This window comes from Phytophthora infestans, genomic scaffold, assembly GCF_000142945.1.
Source record: "Phytophthora infestans T30-4 supercont1.10 genomic scaffold, whole genome shotgun sequence".
Lineage (NCBI taxonomy): Eukaryota > Oomycota > Peronosporomycetes > Peronosporales > Peronosporaceae > Phytophthora > Phytophthora infestans.
Window position 1 is genome coordinate 702,115 of NW_003303749.1, and position 18,865 is coordinate 720,979.

The following is an 18,865-nucleotide window of genomic DNA, read 5'->3' on the forward strand; positions in this document are numbered from 1 at the left end:
AGGGAGAAGCCTGTGTAATCAGTGCCAATGCAATAGCAAGAAGCGGACACGAGCCAAAGTCGTCGTCTGGGCACCGCGAAAGACCCTGTTCCTCAGACGTCTTGACACGAATGAATCGGACAAAGAAAATATCCTCTTAGCCAACAGACATGTTTGTCTTGTGAGGAAGTGTGAGATCTGACGCTCGTCCAAACAGTTACCAGAGTAGACAGAGCAGAGCAGCATCTTGGTAGTCCGCAGAAGTAACAGCCGTCGAATACAGATAAACGAGCATCTTCTTCAGCGCCTGCTTGGCACACACCGGTGCTTTGTTGACGAAAACCCCTGACGCTCTCTTCATGCAATTGCGCTCCATAATTTGTCCTTTTCTAAGTAGGGTCTTCTTAAGTGCTGCTCGATGCAGGGGGGGGAGCTTTTCCGAGAGCCAATTCTTGGCATGACGATAATACTGCATCACTGAATGACGTACCAAGAGCTGACTTTTGCGCTCTTCCTTAAAGGCTAGATGCATGCCAAACTTGTGACCACCGTTGCTAGGATTAGCGCCGCATTCTCGCGCTGCATGCTCGCTTCCCAAATACCCCACATAACGCCTTTATCTTCTACAAACCTTTTGAACGACCGTGCTGCAGACCCACGAGCTCTCTTTGTGCTGGTAGGTGCGAGGTCCTTCAGCTCATTTTTGACTGCCGGAGTGTCGGAGCTTGCAGGTTAGGCGTTCAATATGCGAATGACGTGCAATCAGTAGGGGGATATCAATATCTTTGGTGGCCCCTCCGACTTGATTCGTCGAAGGCGAGGTTCTCTTGCCATCACGTACCCACACCGTTAATGATTGGCTTATAATCGGACGGGTACGTGATTTATTTCGTCGAAACGACATTTTAGCTCGTACCCGTATCTCTACTTCTATTGGATAATAAAATAAATAGTAAACACAAGTCTGGTCGGAGATTCAATGATATTTATCCGTAGCTATGCCGTCCGCAATTGTAACTTTCTAGCCGGACATGTCCGTACCTATGTCGTCCACATTTGTTCCTATACAAATCGGGTGTATGTCGTCTGCAAGTGTACTCTGTACACCTGCCGCCCGAAATTAAGCCAAGATCAGCATATGTTTAAATGCAAACGTCAGATTTATGCAACTTAGTCTATTCAGTACTCTAGTCTTCATTCGGATCGTAGTCCGCGTCTGAATCGTCTGACGCACTGTTGAAGTCGCTTGCATGGTTTTAATTGATACTGTTAGTATCATCGCCTCTGTTACCTTCGTCTCCAGCCTGAGGCCCTTCATAGTCGAGCGCGTTGTCGTCGATGCGACCAAACGCCTCCCCCTCTTCCTCTTTATCAACGCTTTGAATCAGATGACATGGAATTAATACTTGCATATGGGGCACTGTAAATCCCTGTTTCTCGTATTGTCGAGGAGCCGCGCGTTGTACCACTTGAAGCACTCACCATCTACTGTGTGGCTGCATTGCATTCCTTCAAGGACAATTTCCGTGCTTACTTTGTTGCAGACAAAGCACTTGGGAGGAGCAGGCACGTGATCAACAATCTATATCTCGTCGTCTTCAACGCCCAGATGAACAGGGATCCTTCAGCTGAGGCACCTTGGGTCGTGCTCCAATGTCGGTTTTACGCACTCCCTGTGGTGCGGCTCGCGACAAGTGTTGCGATCGCACACCCACAGCCGGGCCCTCCAGTGCATCCCCGCATATGTCACAGTCCGTGACGCTTGGCGTGCTGTCACACCATCTTGATAGATTTCAATGTCACTACTTTGAGATTCTATAACAATCTCCACAGAGTTGTCCACCTGATTAACCGCCACATCCTTGGCGTCATCACCTTCCCTGTCGCTGCTTAACAGCAGGTCGCCCAGGCGATTACACCCAGGGGCTAATGGTAACCAAATATCATATGATATTTTTGATAGTAATAGTACTATTTTCGATATTAAATAGTAGTAGTAGCTCATTTTTGCAAAAGCTAACATAATATTTTAATATTAACTCGGAGAACTGAAAAATATTAGATACTACATGATATTTTATGATATTTTCCCACTCAAGTACGTTTCTTGCCACCTTTCCCTAGCGGAGCCAAAAAACTTTTTCGATCAGGTTATAGAAAAGCAGTAGGCTTTAAGACTGATAAGTATTTGCTCTAGTATTTCACTGTGACAAGGCGATCGAGATGGAAAACTGCAAACGCTTGCAACGGTTTAACGTTGATAGAGCGAAATCAAGACATTCGTTCTTGTTCTCTACCGATCTCCTCGTCCACATCGTGCGTCTAATAAACCTGCTGCCTGTGGCGCTAGATTTATGCGCTCAGCAGTGCCAACACACGACGCCAACCTTGCCGCCACTCTCACAATTGTCCCTCCCTCACGGTTGATTAGTAATACTTCAGCTAGTCGAGCGTTAGCGACATCTGATTGGTGAATTTAGCCCGATTACGCAATCTTTAAAAAATATAATATCGTATTAACTAATATTAAGTTGATATTTAATAATATCATATTGTCTCAGAAGAAAATATTAGGTGATATTTTTATATTAGCTGGTCTACAGGTGATATTTTCACAATATTAACTTCACCGATTTTGGAGTTACCATTAACCCCTGATTACACCCCACTTCCACTTCAAAATCAATGATTCCGTCATCATTATCCAGCAGTTGATGAATGATGGCGTCATCATTCTCCAGCGCCAGGTGGTCAAGATCATCCACAAGCCTATTAGGAATTATATCGCATGTCTGGTGTCGGCGCCTTTGTCGTATTCACGTGGCGTGCATCTCGCGCCGAGCCTGCACCATCTCATTTCGGAGCTTAAACCGTCCCGCCATCGATCGGCACCTTGATGCACACTGGTGGCGAGCGAGGTGAAGTATGTTGCCTTTGACCACAGTTTTCGCAGATTTGACAAGGGTTAGTGAACGGTACGCGTTATTGCAACACTGGCAGTGTTACCGATCAGTAACACTGACAATTCTATGACGGCAAAATATTTAAATGACCAAAGCTATCTTGCAATCTAGCCAACAGTCGCAGCCGCCAAGATCTTGCAACCGTTGCGTTTGCCGACAACCGCCGAGAACTCCGCAAACGTGATCTTGCCATCAAACGTTCTGAGCTGTTGCTCTGCGCGTACGTGTTCACCGCCTTGATGTTGCTAGCCTTGTACTGCGTGCAAAGCCCGCGACGCTGTCTGTCGAGCTTCTGTCGCCGCTGCGCAACCACCTCTTCGAGGCCAAGATGGAGGCTGATCTCGAACATCCGTCACGGAGCGACGAGATCACGACTGTCTCCGTAGGGTCTGACCGACAGCGCTTGACACCAACCGCGCCTTGGTGTCGTGCATATCATTGTCGTGGAGCTGTGCACCCGACCACAGCACAGCCACCACCAATAGGCTCGACAAATTAGATAATGGAGATAATGCGTTGGCGTGTACATGCAGCTGGCCACGACAAATCTTTTTCAACCAAGAGTCGCAAGCGACCGCTCGAACATATATCTACCAAAGCTGTAACCGACACAGCAGAATCTTTAAAAGATCCGCATTCAACAAAATCCTTTGTAAGAGCTGTTCACAAACAAAAAATCATTTGTGCAATCGAAAATTCTCCACACATACATGCTTTATTTCACGATAGTTTGCGCTACAAACATTTGAAGGTGAATCCTTATTGATAAGCTAGAGTTGGGAAGCCACTCGCGCGTTGGCACTCGCCTGCGGACTTAGCAACGTCACTTCGGGGGGGCCCGCCCCTCTCTCGCTTCGCTCAGGGGGGGGGCGCCGCTCCGCGGCTTGCCCCACCCCCTCGTTCCTTACGCTAAGTCCTCGGGTTCGGCCAGGAGCGGTGTCTAGGAAAAAAAAATATCGGGTTGCAGCGCTCGCTTCGCTTCGCTCGCTCGCTACAACAGCCCCGCCTGATCGGCGGGCGTTTGCAGAAGCGTGTATGGACGGAGTGAGGCTCAAGCTCGCGTTCGCTCGCCCTCGCCCGAGGTAACTGAAGGATCGAGCCAAGCTAGTTCTTCATCCTCGCAATTACCTGATCGGCTACAGCAGTCACGTAGTCCTTCACTCCGCACACAATCTTCTTGTTAGAAATTACCGTCAGACATGAGCTCGATCGAGCTTACCTGTTCACGGAGCTCTCTTGACTTGAGCTCGGGCAGGAAAATTTCGAAATGAGCCGCCTTTTCAAGATGAATCCACAAATGTGACCTTTCGAGAATCCGACCTTTCGTGGAGGCGATCTTCCTAAAAGTAAATTACGCGTAATTTACGAAAGGATTTTCCAGTGTTACTGATCAGCAATGTTGCTTTAATGACTCCCTTAGTGAACACACCTCTGTAAGGTCATCGTTGCTGGCGACGGAGGTTATCGGACCGCTTGAAATCATACAAACAGCTGTTGCATGTTGTGGCGCATCTGCCAGTAGCTCAGATATATCCAAACTGTTAGCCAAAATAAAGTCAGCTATATTACACATCGTATTAAAGTACTCAGAATAAATTCCATGAGACTAAACTGCGGCTTTCGGACGTGCTTCAGGTGCCGTCGCACGAATAGAACATAGGACTTCGGAGTGGATTCGATAATGAAGGTCTGGGTTGATGCTGGCACGCAGGTAGCGGATTCCACTGGTGCGAACTGTACCCATTTTGATAACCTCAAGCAACTTAAAATAGTCGTAGCCTTACCTTACATCTGATTCATCTGACGGCGAATCCGACGCACTGGAATCGGCACCCCCTGTGCTCTGTACGTAGCTTCATACAAAAATGTCTGATCCAATTGCCTCTAATTAGCCTACCCTCTTCACATATTCGGACACGCTCAACGAAGTCCCACTTTGTGCTGCAAGGCTTGCGTCTACAGCAAAGACTGCAAGGCATTTACTGCTTGTGCAGATTATCTTGTTCAAAGGAAGCCAGGCAGCAATAATCGCAGGCTCGGCAAAGCTGAAAGGGTTTATATTCAGAGAACACCTCGCCTAGTAAGCGACTTAAGCCTACAGGAGGACCAGAGGAGTTCGAGAGTCAGTGTGAGGCGGTGAGCGGTTGAGCACACAGAATATCTCATCGAGCTGGCCATCAGCACGTTGTTCGATTTTTTTCGTCGAATATCACTGGTCCTCCGTCCATTGCCGCGAGTAGACGGCACCTCCCGCGGTACGCTAGCTCGTACCCCTTGAATTCTAATAGCCCGTACGAGATGATGTTCTTCTCCAGGTGCTGTGCGTACGGCACGTTCGACAATTGCACCCTCGTCGGCTTCCCCAGGGCTGTCGTCATTAGCTGTACCCTACTGCCCTTCGTCCTGTGGATGCAAGGATCACGGGCAATTTGTTGATGTCCGTGGTCGCGGCGAACGATATGGCGGTGGTGCAGGACGTACAGACCGACCCGCTAATGCAGTTCCACCGTAGGATGGGACACCTTAACTACGACACTATCATCCGGATGGCGAAGAACCCGGCGTCGAGGATCGCCCTCACGAATGAGGTGAGGGCAAACTTCTTGGCCTGTGCTCAAGGCAAGCAAACCAGACGCAAGCGGTCAAAGAAGGAAAGTGGAAATAGCTCACCGATTGATGTGATCGGAGGCGTCATCTGCTCTGTCTTGAAGGGGCTGATGACTCCGAGGGACCGGCTTGGTAACCGATACATGATTAATTTTATAGATCACCAATCGAACTACTGTAGGGTGTTTTTAGCGAAGACCAAGGACGTGGCAGCACTGGAGTGCTAGCACTTCATGGCGTTCTTTGTACGCCGCTTCAACTGCAAGATACACGTACTTAGGATAGACGGCGGTGGAGAATACAAGACGCTAAATTTTTTTTGTAAGAGCACCGGCATTGCGAGGCAGATCAGCGAGCCGTGCAATCAGGCAAGCCACGACAAGGCCGAGAAGATGTACCGCACCATCGTGAACATGGTGCGGAGCATGGTTTTTGCCTGCGGTCTACCCCTTAGGTTTTGGGGAGATGCGGCGGAATACGAAGCTTAAAAATTGAACCGAGGTCCGACGAAGGCATACCCGGGTTCGAAGTCGCCGTTACAGAGAGCACGCCGGACTTGCACGACATTGTGATGTTTGGATCACCGTGCACCGTGCACGTGGAGGCCAATCACAAGTCGCTGGGCGAGAGGGGCAAGCCGGGCATGCAAGTAGAGAGAGAGAGGCAGACGATTCTATTTGGTCCTTATCGACGACTAGATGTCTGTTTGATCCTAAGCCTGGTTATCAACGTCGGTTCTTTTGGACACCGAGGATGTACGAAGCTTGTCCTGTGAGGGAACATCTCTTTGGGCTGGTTGTCTAACTCTTGTAAGCAGAGTAGGAGACGCGTCCCGTTTTCTTTACGTTCTGGGCACCGTCGTTCACGTATGGCGACTGCTCGTATTTGCCTTTGTCCTGTAGTCCAGAACTCCTGCAGACTTCCGTCCAATGTTACTTCTTCATGCTGAAAAACGACCCGATTGCGCTGTATCCAGAGTGTTGTTATGCAGATACTGCAGAGTATTCTCCACAGCCGTTTCCAAACTATTGCGTACTGAGAGGCCTCATCTGGGTAGAGATTTCGTAGCTTTTCTGTGATCGTTTTGGACAGTTCTGGAGCTTGTCTACTTGCACAGTTCTTTTGGAAGTTGTGTAGAGTAGCCTGGGTCCAACATTCCCCTGTCCATTGGCAGATGAGTTTCTGCCAGCATACTTGAGCACATGCACAGTCCCAGAAGATGTGCTCCAGTGTCTCCTTGGTGCCCTGACACCCTTCTAGTTTATGGCAGCTATTGTTCACCAGCCGTGTCGGATGATGCAGATTTAATTGTCGGAGTGCTACTCGATAACTGACCCATACCTGATACTCCGTTAATTCGTTTTGGTGCGCCCATAGCCGCTTAGGATTCTGTTCCAGAGCTGCAGCTTGCCATTGACTCGTTTTTGCCGCTAGTTGTAACTTTTCCACAGCCGGGCATGAAAGTAGGAAAGAGCAATGAGATAAAGAGCTACCGGGTGTATATCCCGAGGATAAGGTAGTTGTGGTGACGCATCACGTCAGCAACGTCGAGACGTTGTCAAACATTCAGAATACACCGTTGAAGCGCGTGCACCTGGATGACTAGGAGGAATCGAATAACACTAAGGTTTCGGAAAAGGACACTTCGAGAAGGAAATCGAAGGGAAAAGGAAAGCGCGGCGGCAGTAAAAGCCACTGGACGCGAGATAAGCATCAACTGCGATCGGCAACGCGGTAGACTACTGAGGAAGTAGCGACCGATGACGTGAACGGTGAGAGAGCAGGGGAGGCCGAGGATGATGATAGTGAGAGGCAGCCTGCAGACATGGTGAACAGCGTACGCGAAGCTGACCCAAAGAAATACAGACAGGCGAAAAGGAGAACACGTTGGAGAAAGTATGGTTAAGGAACCTAGAGCGCTGGAGGAGAACGAATTGTGGGTCGTGGTGGTGCCACCGATCGGCAGCCACGTACCAAATGGGTGTCCAAGACGAAAATGGACGCGGACGGAGCTATTGAGAGATTCAAGGCTCGTCTTGTTGCGTGCGGCTACGATCAACTGTTCGGTGTCTATTTTAGTCTGACCTTCGCGGCGGGCATGGAGTTGAGCACCGTTAAGGTGATCCTGGCGCTTGCGCGCCGTTGGGGAGTGCCAGCGAGGCACGGCGACATCCCGAACGCGTACATAAAAACAGACAAAGAACAACATCTCGAGATCGGGAAAAACTAACGAGGGCCCTCCTAGAGAGGGCCCTCACACAAAACGGGCAGAGGTATTACCGGTACTGTTACCGGTACAGCGTTACCGTACTGTAACCGGTACAGCGTTGCCAACCAGACGAAAGGTTGTTAACATATTGAAAGGTTGTAAGAGTACCATTACTGTGGATGGGGTTGCCGTACGCGAATGGCTGGCGTGTACAGGAGCTCAGTAGCGAGTACCACAAACCGAGTTACCGTACAATGGAGAAGGAGAAACCCCCGCTCTTTTTAATTCCACCTCCACCTGAAGCCAACTACTCGTCTCATGACGAAGCAGAAGCCGCAGTACATGCATGGACCTTAAGCCACGGCTTTAATGTATCTCGACGCCGTGTACGCTACAACGATGATGGAGACGTTTGGGTGCGAAATTATGAGTGTGACCGAGCCGGTGTGCCCAAGAACACACAGAATCTAACTGAATCCGACCGTCAGCGCCCTTTGCGGGGATCGAAGCGCTCAGAGTGCCCTATGAGAATTGGTATCCGTGCAGCGAGCAAACAGCACCCGACTGGGCCCTGGAAAATCGTTCACACGGCACGAAGCTCACACCACAACCACGTGCCCTCTCGTGACGCCCGGGTTCATGCAGCGCATCGTCGCCGGGCTGCAGCTTCCACAACTGTTGTTGTCGCTGACACTGCTAGTGACCTAGTTAGTCTACAAACTGCTGCTGGTATCTCTGTATCAGACATTCAAGCCACGCTTCTTGCTGTCGACCCCAACTCTCTAGTGATCGCAAAGGATATTGCAAACGCCAAGAATGCGACGCGCCGCCATGAACTGGCTAGCCACACCTCGATCGAGGCTTTGTTTGAGCTGCTCAATAAACACAAGTTCTTTCATGGATGGACAACAAACCCAGAGACTCACCAGCTCAGACACCTCTTTTGGGCTCATCCTGCAACGACCGCATTGTACCGGCAGCATTGTGGAGTATTGATAACCGATTGTACCTACAACACAAACCAGTACAAGTTGCCATTGCTCAATGTGATTACAATTACTGGGGCAAACACAGTACTGCCTGTTGCTCAATGCTGGCTGCCAGGAGAGACCGAGGAGGATTACGTCTGGGCATTCAACATGCTACAACTTTTGCTGGTGGAGAATGAGATTGACCCGCCCCGCGTGATATTAACGGATCGCGATTTAGCTTGTATGAACGCCCTCGATAGGGTGTTCCCTGACGTACCTTCAATGGTGTGTAGGTGGCATATGGTGAAGAACGTGGAAGCTAAAACAAGATTGCATCTCGGGCAGGTTGATGTCGTCAACCCCGCTCCTGGGCAACCGAGGAAAGAAAACTCCTGGGAAACCGATTCATTTATGTCGACATTCTTCGAAGCGATTGATGCAGAGACTGCAGAAGCCTTTGAAGCCAAATGCAGAGAGTTACAGTTGAAGTCGAAGGTAGTTTCGGACTACCTCGACCTACACTGGTGGAAGTATAAGACACGAATCGTAAAATACTGCACCAACAGCTACCGACACTACGGTATCCGAGATACATCCACTGTGGAAGGCACACACGCGACAGTGAAGGCGAGATTAAAGTCAAGCCAAGGAGATCTGTACACGGTTTTCAAGTCTCTACTAAGTTGGTGGGTTGCTGCGGCATCACGAACAAGTTGGTTGTATGAGTACAACGCCACTAGTGCGCCATATCTTTTGCAGAAAAACCGATACGCTCGTGTTGTTCGCGTAATTACGGTGTGGGCTCTCACGGCTACACATGAGCTGTGGCGCGACGCTCAGAAGATTGTCAATTCTCGGACGAAGCAGTCTGTTTGCTCTGGTGTTTTTCGTGGTGTACATGGACGACCATGTCTCCACCAATTAATTGCAGTCATTGAGTCGAACGGTGAACGATGTCTTGTTCCGGAGGACTTCGACAAACACTGGTGGGTCCGACACGACAGCATCGAGGTATCGGAATCGCGGATTCAAGAACCTGCACCGATCCGGCAAAACCGACGCGCATCATCTACACAGCGATCACACAAGGCCAACCATGGCACTTTCGGTACAGCGCGGGAACCGACTTACAGCGAGAGGGTAGACCAAAATCATTCAGCATCCCCGCCACAACACGCTTCGACCCCTTCAAGACTTGAAATTGTTGGCACTCACCAGACCTCTGCGTTCTTAGAGCCGTATCTCCCGGCACGATCATGGGGGTATGCAGGGCGCACTCCATACGCAGCCACAGATGAAAACAGAGCTGTCAATACCTACCACTGTTTGATGGATGCACAAGGCTTCAGTTGTTAAGAAGGCTGTCACCTTCGCTAAATTTGTATATCTGTTTTTTTCTTTATTAAAATACACATCGAGATACTGAAATGCGGTGCAATTTTTGCAATGATATCAAACAAGTTGAAGTGTTCAAAACACTTCAACAAAGTCTATAGAAAATTGAATAAAAAATATTATAAAAATAACAATATAAATTGAATTGAGCTATTGGGTTAAGAGTGTTTGCGGCTAATGTGACTCCTCAAACTACTTTTCACTGCAAACGATTTTTGACACAGATCACACGAGTAGGTTCCCTTTGCGTTCTGTAGTTGCTGCCGAATCACCCGGTGTTGTTGTCCGACTGGGTTAGATAAGCAAAAGTAGCGATGGTTACGCATTCGATTGGAAGATGCATCAGCGTAACCGCAGTATTGACAGGTAAAACTTGAGGTTAAAGCAGACATGACAATATCAGGTACCCACGAAACACCTTCAAATTGCAAGTAGCAGTGGACTCTGTAGTTGTGCTGTGAATAGCTTACTCCAGCGTGAAGAAGATCGCCCCGAAAAACAATGCAGTAACCAATAGGGATATCCACCAACCGGGATCGCTCCTCGCGTGCCACAGTGTAACATCCGGCGTAAACTCTTAATTATGTACCACTTTCGAGCGCGACGACGACACTAGCTGGAATGCTGCGGGGAAAACGCATCTTGACAGCTTCCACGTCGCTACTTGTGAAGTCTGCATGCGGTCCTCCACCAGGGCGCGAGTACAAAAATGAATAAACTTATGCTCGAAAGTTTGCATCAACTAGTGTAACCACCTCCTCAATTTTCCTGTGGAGCTTTTTCATCTGTGGCGAAAGACAATTTTGACGTGATTGGCTTCGGAATGTGTCGTCTTCTTCGCCACCCACCTCACGGAAAACACTAATATAATCAGATCGTCTTGCTTGTCGAAGCACACATGAAATAGTTGCTTGCGTGAGATTGAGGGGCAGCACTAGATAGCCGTCGGGCGGAAACTCAAGTCTTGGGTTGGAAGCCATTTGAAGACTGAAGCTGTTTTCGTTCAGATAGCACTTTGGAAGATCTATTTACGTCACAAGCTGTGAATTGCATCACTAACGATTTTTTTGCATCACTAACGGTCTTTTTGCATCACTAACGGCTGCGTCACTAACGGTCTATTTGCAGCACTAACGGTAATACCTCTGCCCGTTTTGTGTGAGGGCCCTCTCTAGGAGGGCCCTCGTTAGTTTTTCCCCTCGAGATCTACCTGGAGATCCCGCAGGGAATGGAAATCAGTGAGAGTGTGGGGCGCAAGTTAGGCGTGAGCGAAAAGAACAAGCTGGCGTTGCGTCTGAAGAAGTCGCTCTACGACTTGCGGCAAGCAGGCTTAGTGTGGAGTAAATCGTTGCACAGCAAGCTGGTAGAAGCAGAGTCCACGCGTTGCATGACGAACATGTGCCTGTATTACAAACGAGAAGGCGCGAAGATGACGATCGTTGGCGTGTACGTCGACAATCTTCTGGTCACGTCATCCAAGGCGGAGCTGGTAAATGCGTTTTTTTCGCTCGATGATTGTGCTGTCTGTAAAGGATCTTGGGGAGGTGAGGAATCTCCTCGGTAAGCGTGAGGAGCTTGACGAAGCCGAGGGCTACCCGCTGGATCAGCAGGCCACCAAAGAGGTGCCGCTTGAGTAGTACGGGTTGACGGACGCGAACGGCGTTCGGGCCCCGGGGAGAGAGCAACGAGGCGGAAGTCGAAGAGCCGCAGCTGCTGACCAAGGTTGGTACGCCGGGCGAGCCGACGATCCGCGGCTTCCAGTCGCTTGTGGGTAGCTTACTCTGGATCGCGCGTTGTACGAGGCCTGACTTTAGCTTTGCTGTACACAAACCCACGAGAAGGACACACCAGCCTACCACAGCCGACTGGAAGCTGGCGAAGAAGATCGCGAGGTACCTGAAGGGCACGAAGAGCATGAAGCTTACTCTACAGGCTGCGGCCAGGAATGACGACGATGTCGTATTGGAGAGCTCGAGTGACGCAGACTTCGTTGCGGACAAGAACGATAGGAAGTCCGTGTCTGGAGGCGTGATAACCATGAATGGAGCTGTTGTGCTGTGGGTTTGCAAGAAGCAGACGGCGGTAGGCTCTCAACTATGGAAGCCGAGTTTTCGTCGACTTCGCACGTGGGAATGGAGCTGCTGGGACTGCGCGAGCTGATCAAGGAGCTGGGTTTCGGGGCTGCGGAGCCGATGTCTTTGTGGATGGACAACCAGGCTGCGATTGAGCAGCTGGAGTCGGAGGAGAGCATGACGAGCCCCAAACACGTTGATATACGTGTGAAGTTTATCTGTGACTACGCTAGGAAAGGTGCTGTGAAGTCCGAGTACGTACAGTCGCGCATGATGATGGCAGACCTTCTCACGAAGGCGCTGCCCGCACCGAGGATCGCCAAATTGCGAGAGATCTTCAAGTTGAAGTGACGGGAGTGCGACGACCGAGGAGGAGTGTTAGTTTTGGACCGTGATTACGGTCTCGGCACCGAGAAGGAACGGTTTGGGCGCCGACTCTACGGAGGAGTGGCACGGATGGTTGCCAAGGATATTTTGCAGGAAGACTGTTATGTGCAAATATCACTTTTACATTTTTCACAGTAAAACTTCTGTCTAACATGGACCCACTTCTGGTGATCCCACTCCAATTGACACTGCTGTGTCCAGTGGCTATTACGAAATTGCATGGTTTCTTCATGAGCCCGAGATAAGGAACCAGTACGACAGCATCCAAGCGGTGAACGAATGCTCGCGCCGATGGGATGGCTGTTTTCTTACCACTCAAGCGAGATCAAAGAGTTGCCGGAAGCCCTTTTTGACATGTCGATTTGGAAGTTTGCTTTTACTCGAAGGCTGGTCTCAATGGCAGATGCATGGCCATGAAGTCGCGCTATTCTTTCGTCAGAAGACTACGGTTATTTTTTTCTTTTCTTTTCAACGATACCGGTATTTCAATTTTCACACGGTCCATCGTTGCCAACACAATGAAAGAAATACGATCACTTCCTGTAAACTGCAGCCTCTGAATGCACATTTTTAATGCTGGGCCCTACCTTAGCCGAATACGCCGTCTTACTATTATACTAACGTTACCACGTGTTGCACTTTGTTGAGAGTTACTCGTCCTTATCCAGTTTCAATATCCGCTCGAGGTGCTGCTCCACTTCAATGTGACCTGCTTGGAAAGCGATTTGGGCAGCATCTTGGATAAACACTTCGCCTCTAGGTTCCTTCCAGACAATCTCACTGAGCCATCGTACTATATTGAGATGTCCATACTTTGCAGCACTACGAAGAGCGTTCGCCGTCATCCGCTCGTCCCTATTCGCGTAGAGCCACTGCACCATCTCCAAGTGGCCATTCGCAGCAGCACTGCTCATCGCGTGTTTGGTACACCCTTCAGTTCGGTTCTCGTGGAGAAAGCGCACAGCCTCAAGATGCTCCTTACCGGCAGCATAGTCCATCGCCTCCATGCTGCAGGGTTCGCTACGGTTTTCATGAATCCATTGTACCAAGTCGAGACGACCGCTTGCTGCAGCGTAGTTCATGGCTCGATAAGTGCATCCTTCACTCCGGTTCGCATGCAGCCATTGCATCACTGAAAGATGGCCGTGTTCAGCCGCTGTATCCATCAAAAAGCGTCCGCAACGACTCATCCCTTCGTCGCCATCGCCCCACGAAGTGCGCTCTGGGTAACAATCGTTAAGCCACTGTAGTACGTGAGCGAAGCCCCAAATAACTGCGGCCGCTGCCATGTACTGACCATTGTCCCAATCGGGATCACGAGCTGCAGCGTAAATAAGTGCTCGTCTCGGGAGGCCCAATCTGCACGCGCGCCCTACTTTCTTGCGCGATGAAAATGGATTAAGATATTCGTCGACGAGAGTCACGATGTGAGGGAGCGATTCCATGTTGTGCTTGTGTAGATTCTCACGGCAAACGTGGCGAGCTGGGGGTACTGCTGGGTCTTGGGGGATGCTACGAACATCGTGGGGGTAAGTTTTGCCACTCGTGACTTCGAAAATTGCAAAGTGCTGAGCTGAAGTATCAATAGCGGCGAAGACATCCGTTTTGCAGCGGATGAAACTGGCATCACCTTCTATTGAAGGTGAGGCGAGGAAGGTGGAGGAGCTTGAGTAGAAGAAAGAAAAAAGAGATGTGATTGAATTTTATGAGTCTGTCTTCAGAGAGTTTCCTGGCACCATTGATTTATCTTTCCTGTAAAAGGTGATGTATCGACTTATGCAGGATTGGGTCCAGAACATATTTTGTATGGTAAGACATTCTGTACAATAACTTGTACGCTATGTCACCAATTAGGACACATCATTGACAGCCTCTCTGTGTCCCAAGTTGGGGGCAGTTCTTATCCCAGATGGTGCAGCTGATTTGCATTCAAGACGTTGAGGACTTTGACTTAAATTACTACTTCGAGGATAATCGACTGTTTCTTGCGGTAGTGAGTTGCTAGAAAGTATGTCTATACCTTTCCGAAGGTCGCAAAGTTCTTTACCGTCGTGCAGTTTAAGTATCAGTGAAATACGCTTGCTTTCTCTTCCGTATCGTTCTCGTTGAGTGCATTAAGTGTTCATTTCCTGATCTTTCAACTTTTGCACAGGTGCGGTTTTCTTCTGATTTGCATGCAAGTATTGAAGGTGTTGATTAAGTGCAATCCTCAAGGGAGCGAGACTTAGTGCGATGCGCGCCTGACGCTATAGTCTGGGCTAGCTCTGAGTGAACTTGTTTCACTCGGTAGCGAATCGTCTCCACTGGTCTCAATAACCTTGGGTTTTGTCATATTGATTTACTGCAATCAATATTTTGCTGCTATGGTTCATGTGATTTGCACAGTACTAATATACTATCTTTTGTATACACAGATGCCTGTCAGTCTTCGCACATCAATTTTGTGCCAACATCAAGAGATGCTGTCGGACCGGTACTCAATGTGCGGTCTCTTATCGATCAGCAACGCTCTTCAAACTAGGGATTTTATCACCCCAGCCATGTTGCGGCCTATTTTGGCTCGGTTGGTAGAGGTGAGCCCAAGTGTGGATCATGGAACATCCACGCTACGGTGCCTACACTATGGATGCGTTGCAGAAGGGCTTGCAGAAGCGGCGCAAACAGCTGATTTATCTGAACACAAAGTCGGGGTTCAAGAGCAGACCCCAAGCGACCTGCCTCCATCGTGCGGAGTCGAAAATCGGCTCTGCTGATTATAGGTAGGCGGCCTGGGCAACGAGCAGATACATGGCATTGTATCGCTCGTGCCTGGGTTGGTAACAAGTTTGTGTTCATCGATTCCGACACCTATCACTTCTTCCCTAACCGGGAGGAGCTTTTGACAAGTTTCTTTGAGCACAGTAGATGGTGTGTAACTCAATTGGAGGACATCCCTCCTGCTAATTCTTTAAGGATTTAAATTAATACGTTTTTAACTTTTAAACAAAAATGGGTGGCGGTATTAAATATTTCACATATCGATTAGTATTTTTCTTTTCCTTTTTTTTTCTTTTTCTTATTTTTGTATAAGTGTCTTACATAGTGACCCTCTTAGATTTATAAAAAGGGGTTTTGATAATGCTTTTGTAAAAATGTCTGCTACCATTTCTTTGGTGTTGCAGTACATAATTTCAAATTCTTTTCGCTCTACTTTTTCTTGTACAAAGCGATACCGAATGTCAATGTGCTTGCTTCTGCCATGCAGTTCTGGGTTGTAGGAAAGTTTAATACAACTTTGATTGTCCTCAAATAGGGTGATAGCATGTGAGCTTTCGTGTTTAAGCTCTACTAAAAGAAGCTTTAAGAAAATAACTTCTTGCATGCAGTGACATAGGGCTATGTATTCTGCCTCTGTTGTGGACAGAACTACGGTGTGGTGCTTTCTCGATTGCCATGAAATTGGGCTTCCACACATATATGCGATATAGCCTCCCACAGATCGTCGTGTCTCTGGGCAATTGGCGTAGTCTGCGTCGGAGTATGCAGTGAGATAATGCTTTGACTTATACTGCTCTAGATTTTGCTTTCCACCAAGGGTGATGCCAAGATTGCGCGTACCGTTTAAGTACTTCAATCCTCTCTTAACGGCATTCCAGTGAGGTTTTCCTGGGTTCACCAGGAATTGACTGACTTCTCGTAGAAAATATGCGAGATCAGGTCTAGTTCCCATCATTAAGTACATGAAGCTACCAACTGCCTCTCTGTACGGGATCGCTTTCATCTCATGTTTTTCTTCTGGCGTTTGGGGGCACATGGCCTCCGTCAGCTTCACACTGGGATCAGCGGGTGTACCAACCGGGTGTGCATCAAGATGAGAGAAGCGATCCAGGACTTTGGTAGCGTACTTCTCTTGGTGGATGAAAATGGTTCGGTCCGTACGGTTGCGCACGATTGACCAGCCTAAGATGTATTGAGCTTCACCGAGATCAGACATTTTGAAGCGCTGCTTGAGAGCGTTCTTTATGTTGTTAATGATATCAAGCGTAGGGGCTATGATGAGGAGGTCGTCCACATAGACTAGAATGTAGCATGTAGCTCCATCCACAACTCCAATGAAAACGCATTGGTCTTTGATGAGTTTGTGGAATTTCATGGTGAGAAGAAAAGAGCACAGGGTAAGATACCAGATCCGAGGTGCCTGCTTGAGACCATATAGGCTCTTCAAAAGCTTGCAGACTAAGTGCTCTTTTCCACGAACAGTAAACCCTTCAGGTTGCAGCATGTAAATTTCCTCATCGAGGTATCCGTTCAGGAAAGCGGTTTTAACATCCATTTGATGGATCTCAAGGTCAAGGAGTGCTGCAATCGTCAGTAAAAGTCGCAGCACTTCCATGCGGATCACTGGAGAGAATATCTCATCGTAGTCAACGCCATACTTTTGCAAAAAACCTTTTATTACCAGGCGGGCTTTATAGCGGTCAATACTTCCGTCTCCATTGTATTTTACAACGAATACCCATCGACACTGTAGGGCCCTTCTCCCTGTCGGTAGTTTTGTGAGGACCCACGTTTTGTTGTCAATCAATGATTTGTATTCACAAATGGCTGCCTTCTCCCAGTGTTGTGCTTCTGGTAGTTTCTGGGATTCTAGGAACGTCTTTGGTTCAGATATGTGTCTGATAGCCAATAGAGCGTAGATATGAGTGAGGTGCTCTTTTCGTTCGTTAATGTCGAGTGGATCATCAAGTAGACACGAGTGTTCATCCTCGTTCTGAGCGTTCGTTTTGTGTTTGACTTTCTTCATCTTTACTACTACTTCCGCGGCAAGCGCATTGACGCTGCGTTTTAGTAGTGAGGCTATTGGAGGTAGCGATTGTGGTGTTGGTAGCGACGGTGATAGCGTCGGTGCGGGGCCATTTTGGTCCAAGATTGCGGGTGTATTGAGGAATTCCAAGTGTGGGAACTCGTCTTCTCTAAACACAACATCCCTGCTGTAGATAACATGGTTTTCTTTCGTGTCAAGGAGTCTATATCCCTTTTTGTTTGATGGGAGTCCTAAGTACATGCACTTCTTAGCACGTGGTTCTAGTTTTGTGCGGTGTATCTCAGGGATGTGAGCGTACGCAGTACACCCAAACACTTTGATGTAGTGCGCGGATGGTTTTCGCTTGAACCATTTCTCGTATGGGGTGACCTTATCGGTTACCGAGCTGGGAGTAATGTTCAGAAGGTCAGCAACGTGTTTGACGCATTCTCCCCAAAGAACCTGCGGTAGGTTACCATCAATGAGGAAAGCCCTGGCTCGCTCGAGTAGTGTACGCATGCGCCTCTCTGCAACTCCATTTTGCTGGGGCGTGTACGCATTTGTAAATTGTGCGTGCGTATTGTACTTCTGAAAAATCATTTTTCCAAGTTTCTCATATTCTCGGGCATTGTCGCTTTGAAGATGTCTAACTTCTTCATCGTGTATGTTCTCATTGAACTGGAGTTCGCCTACATCAGCGCGAAAAACGTTTTGTGCTTTCTTGCGAAAATCTTCATAGCATTCGTACAGCTCAGACTTTCGCTTGATGATGTAGATGAACATGTACCGTGAGTAGTCATCTATAAAGGTCAGAAAATATTGACACCCCGAGAGTGTGGGGACGGGTAATGGACCAGCCATATCAGAATGAACTTTTTCAAGAGGGAACTTTGCCCGTTCAACGGTACGTTTATTGAATGGGTTACGATGGGCCTTGGCGTATGTGCAGGAAGAGCAAAAGTAGTCTTTCTTGGAATCAAAGTCCTTCAGGCCCATGTCCATGACAGTGTTGGCTTTAGCCAGATCCTGCATAATGCGAAAGTTAGGATGACCCATTCGTTTATGCCAAAGTATAACATTATCAGGCTTACCTGAAGTGGCCACATGGGCTACCTGACTTGAGGTTGCCGGGCTCGCTTGAAACTGGTAGAGTCGAGTCCCTTCACCAATTTTGGCTTCAAATTTGGTTCGGCTAGCGAAGAACAGAACGCACTTCTTGGCGTTGGGGAAGTTGATTTTGAAATCATCTTCGACGGCTTGGCGCACGGAGAGTAGGTTGAACTTCAGCTGGGGCGCATATAGCACGTTGGCCAAGGATATTTCTCGTTCCTTTCCCTTCGTGTCCTTGATTGTCATCGCTGTCGATCATGTTCTTGGTCTTTATCAGCGGGATTTGGACTTCGTGCGGTAATTGCGCCGCGCCGTGAAACAGGTCCAACCGGATCCCAGCTGGGATCATAAAGTCGGTCCCGAGTACCACGTCGACGCCTGCACTAAAT

At 48.6% G+C, this 18,865-nt stretch overlaps 1 protein-coding gene across 1 annotated transcript; it reads right to left on the reverse strand.

Annotated features, from left to right (window-relative positions):
- Positions 1-13,376: 13,376 nt before the first annotated feature.
- PITG_06824 (uncharacterized protein) lies at positions 13,377-14,028 on the reverse strand (the record flags this gene model as incomplete). Its single annotated transcript, XM_002904763.1, has 2 exons — positions 13,377-13,395; positions 13,457-14,028. The coding sequence occupies 2 exons, from the start codon at positions 14,026-14,028 to the stop codon at positions 13,377-13,379; spliced, it is 591 nt and encodes a 196-aa protein (XP_002904809.1).
- Between the last annotated feature and the right edge of the window lie 4,837 nt (positions 14,029-18,865).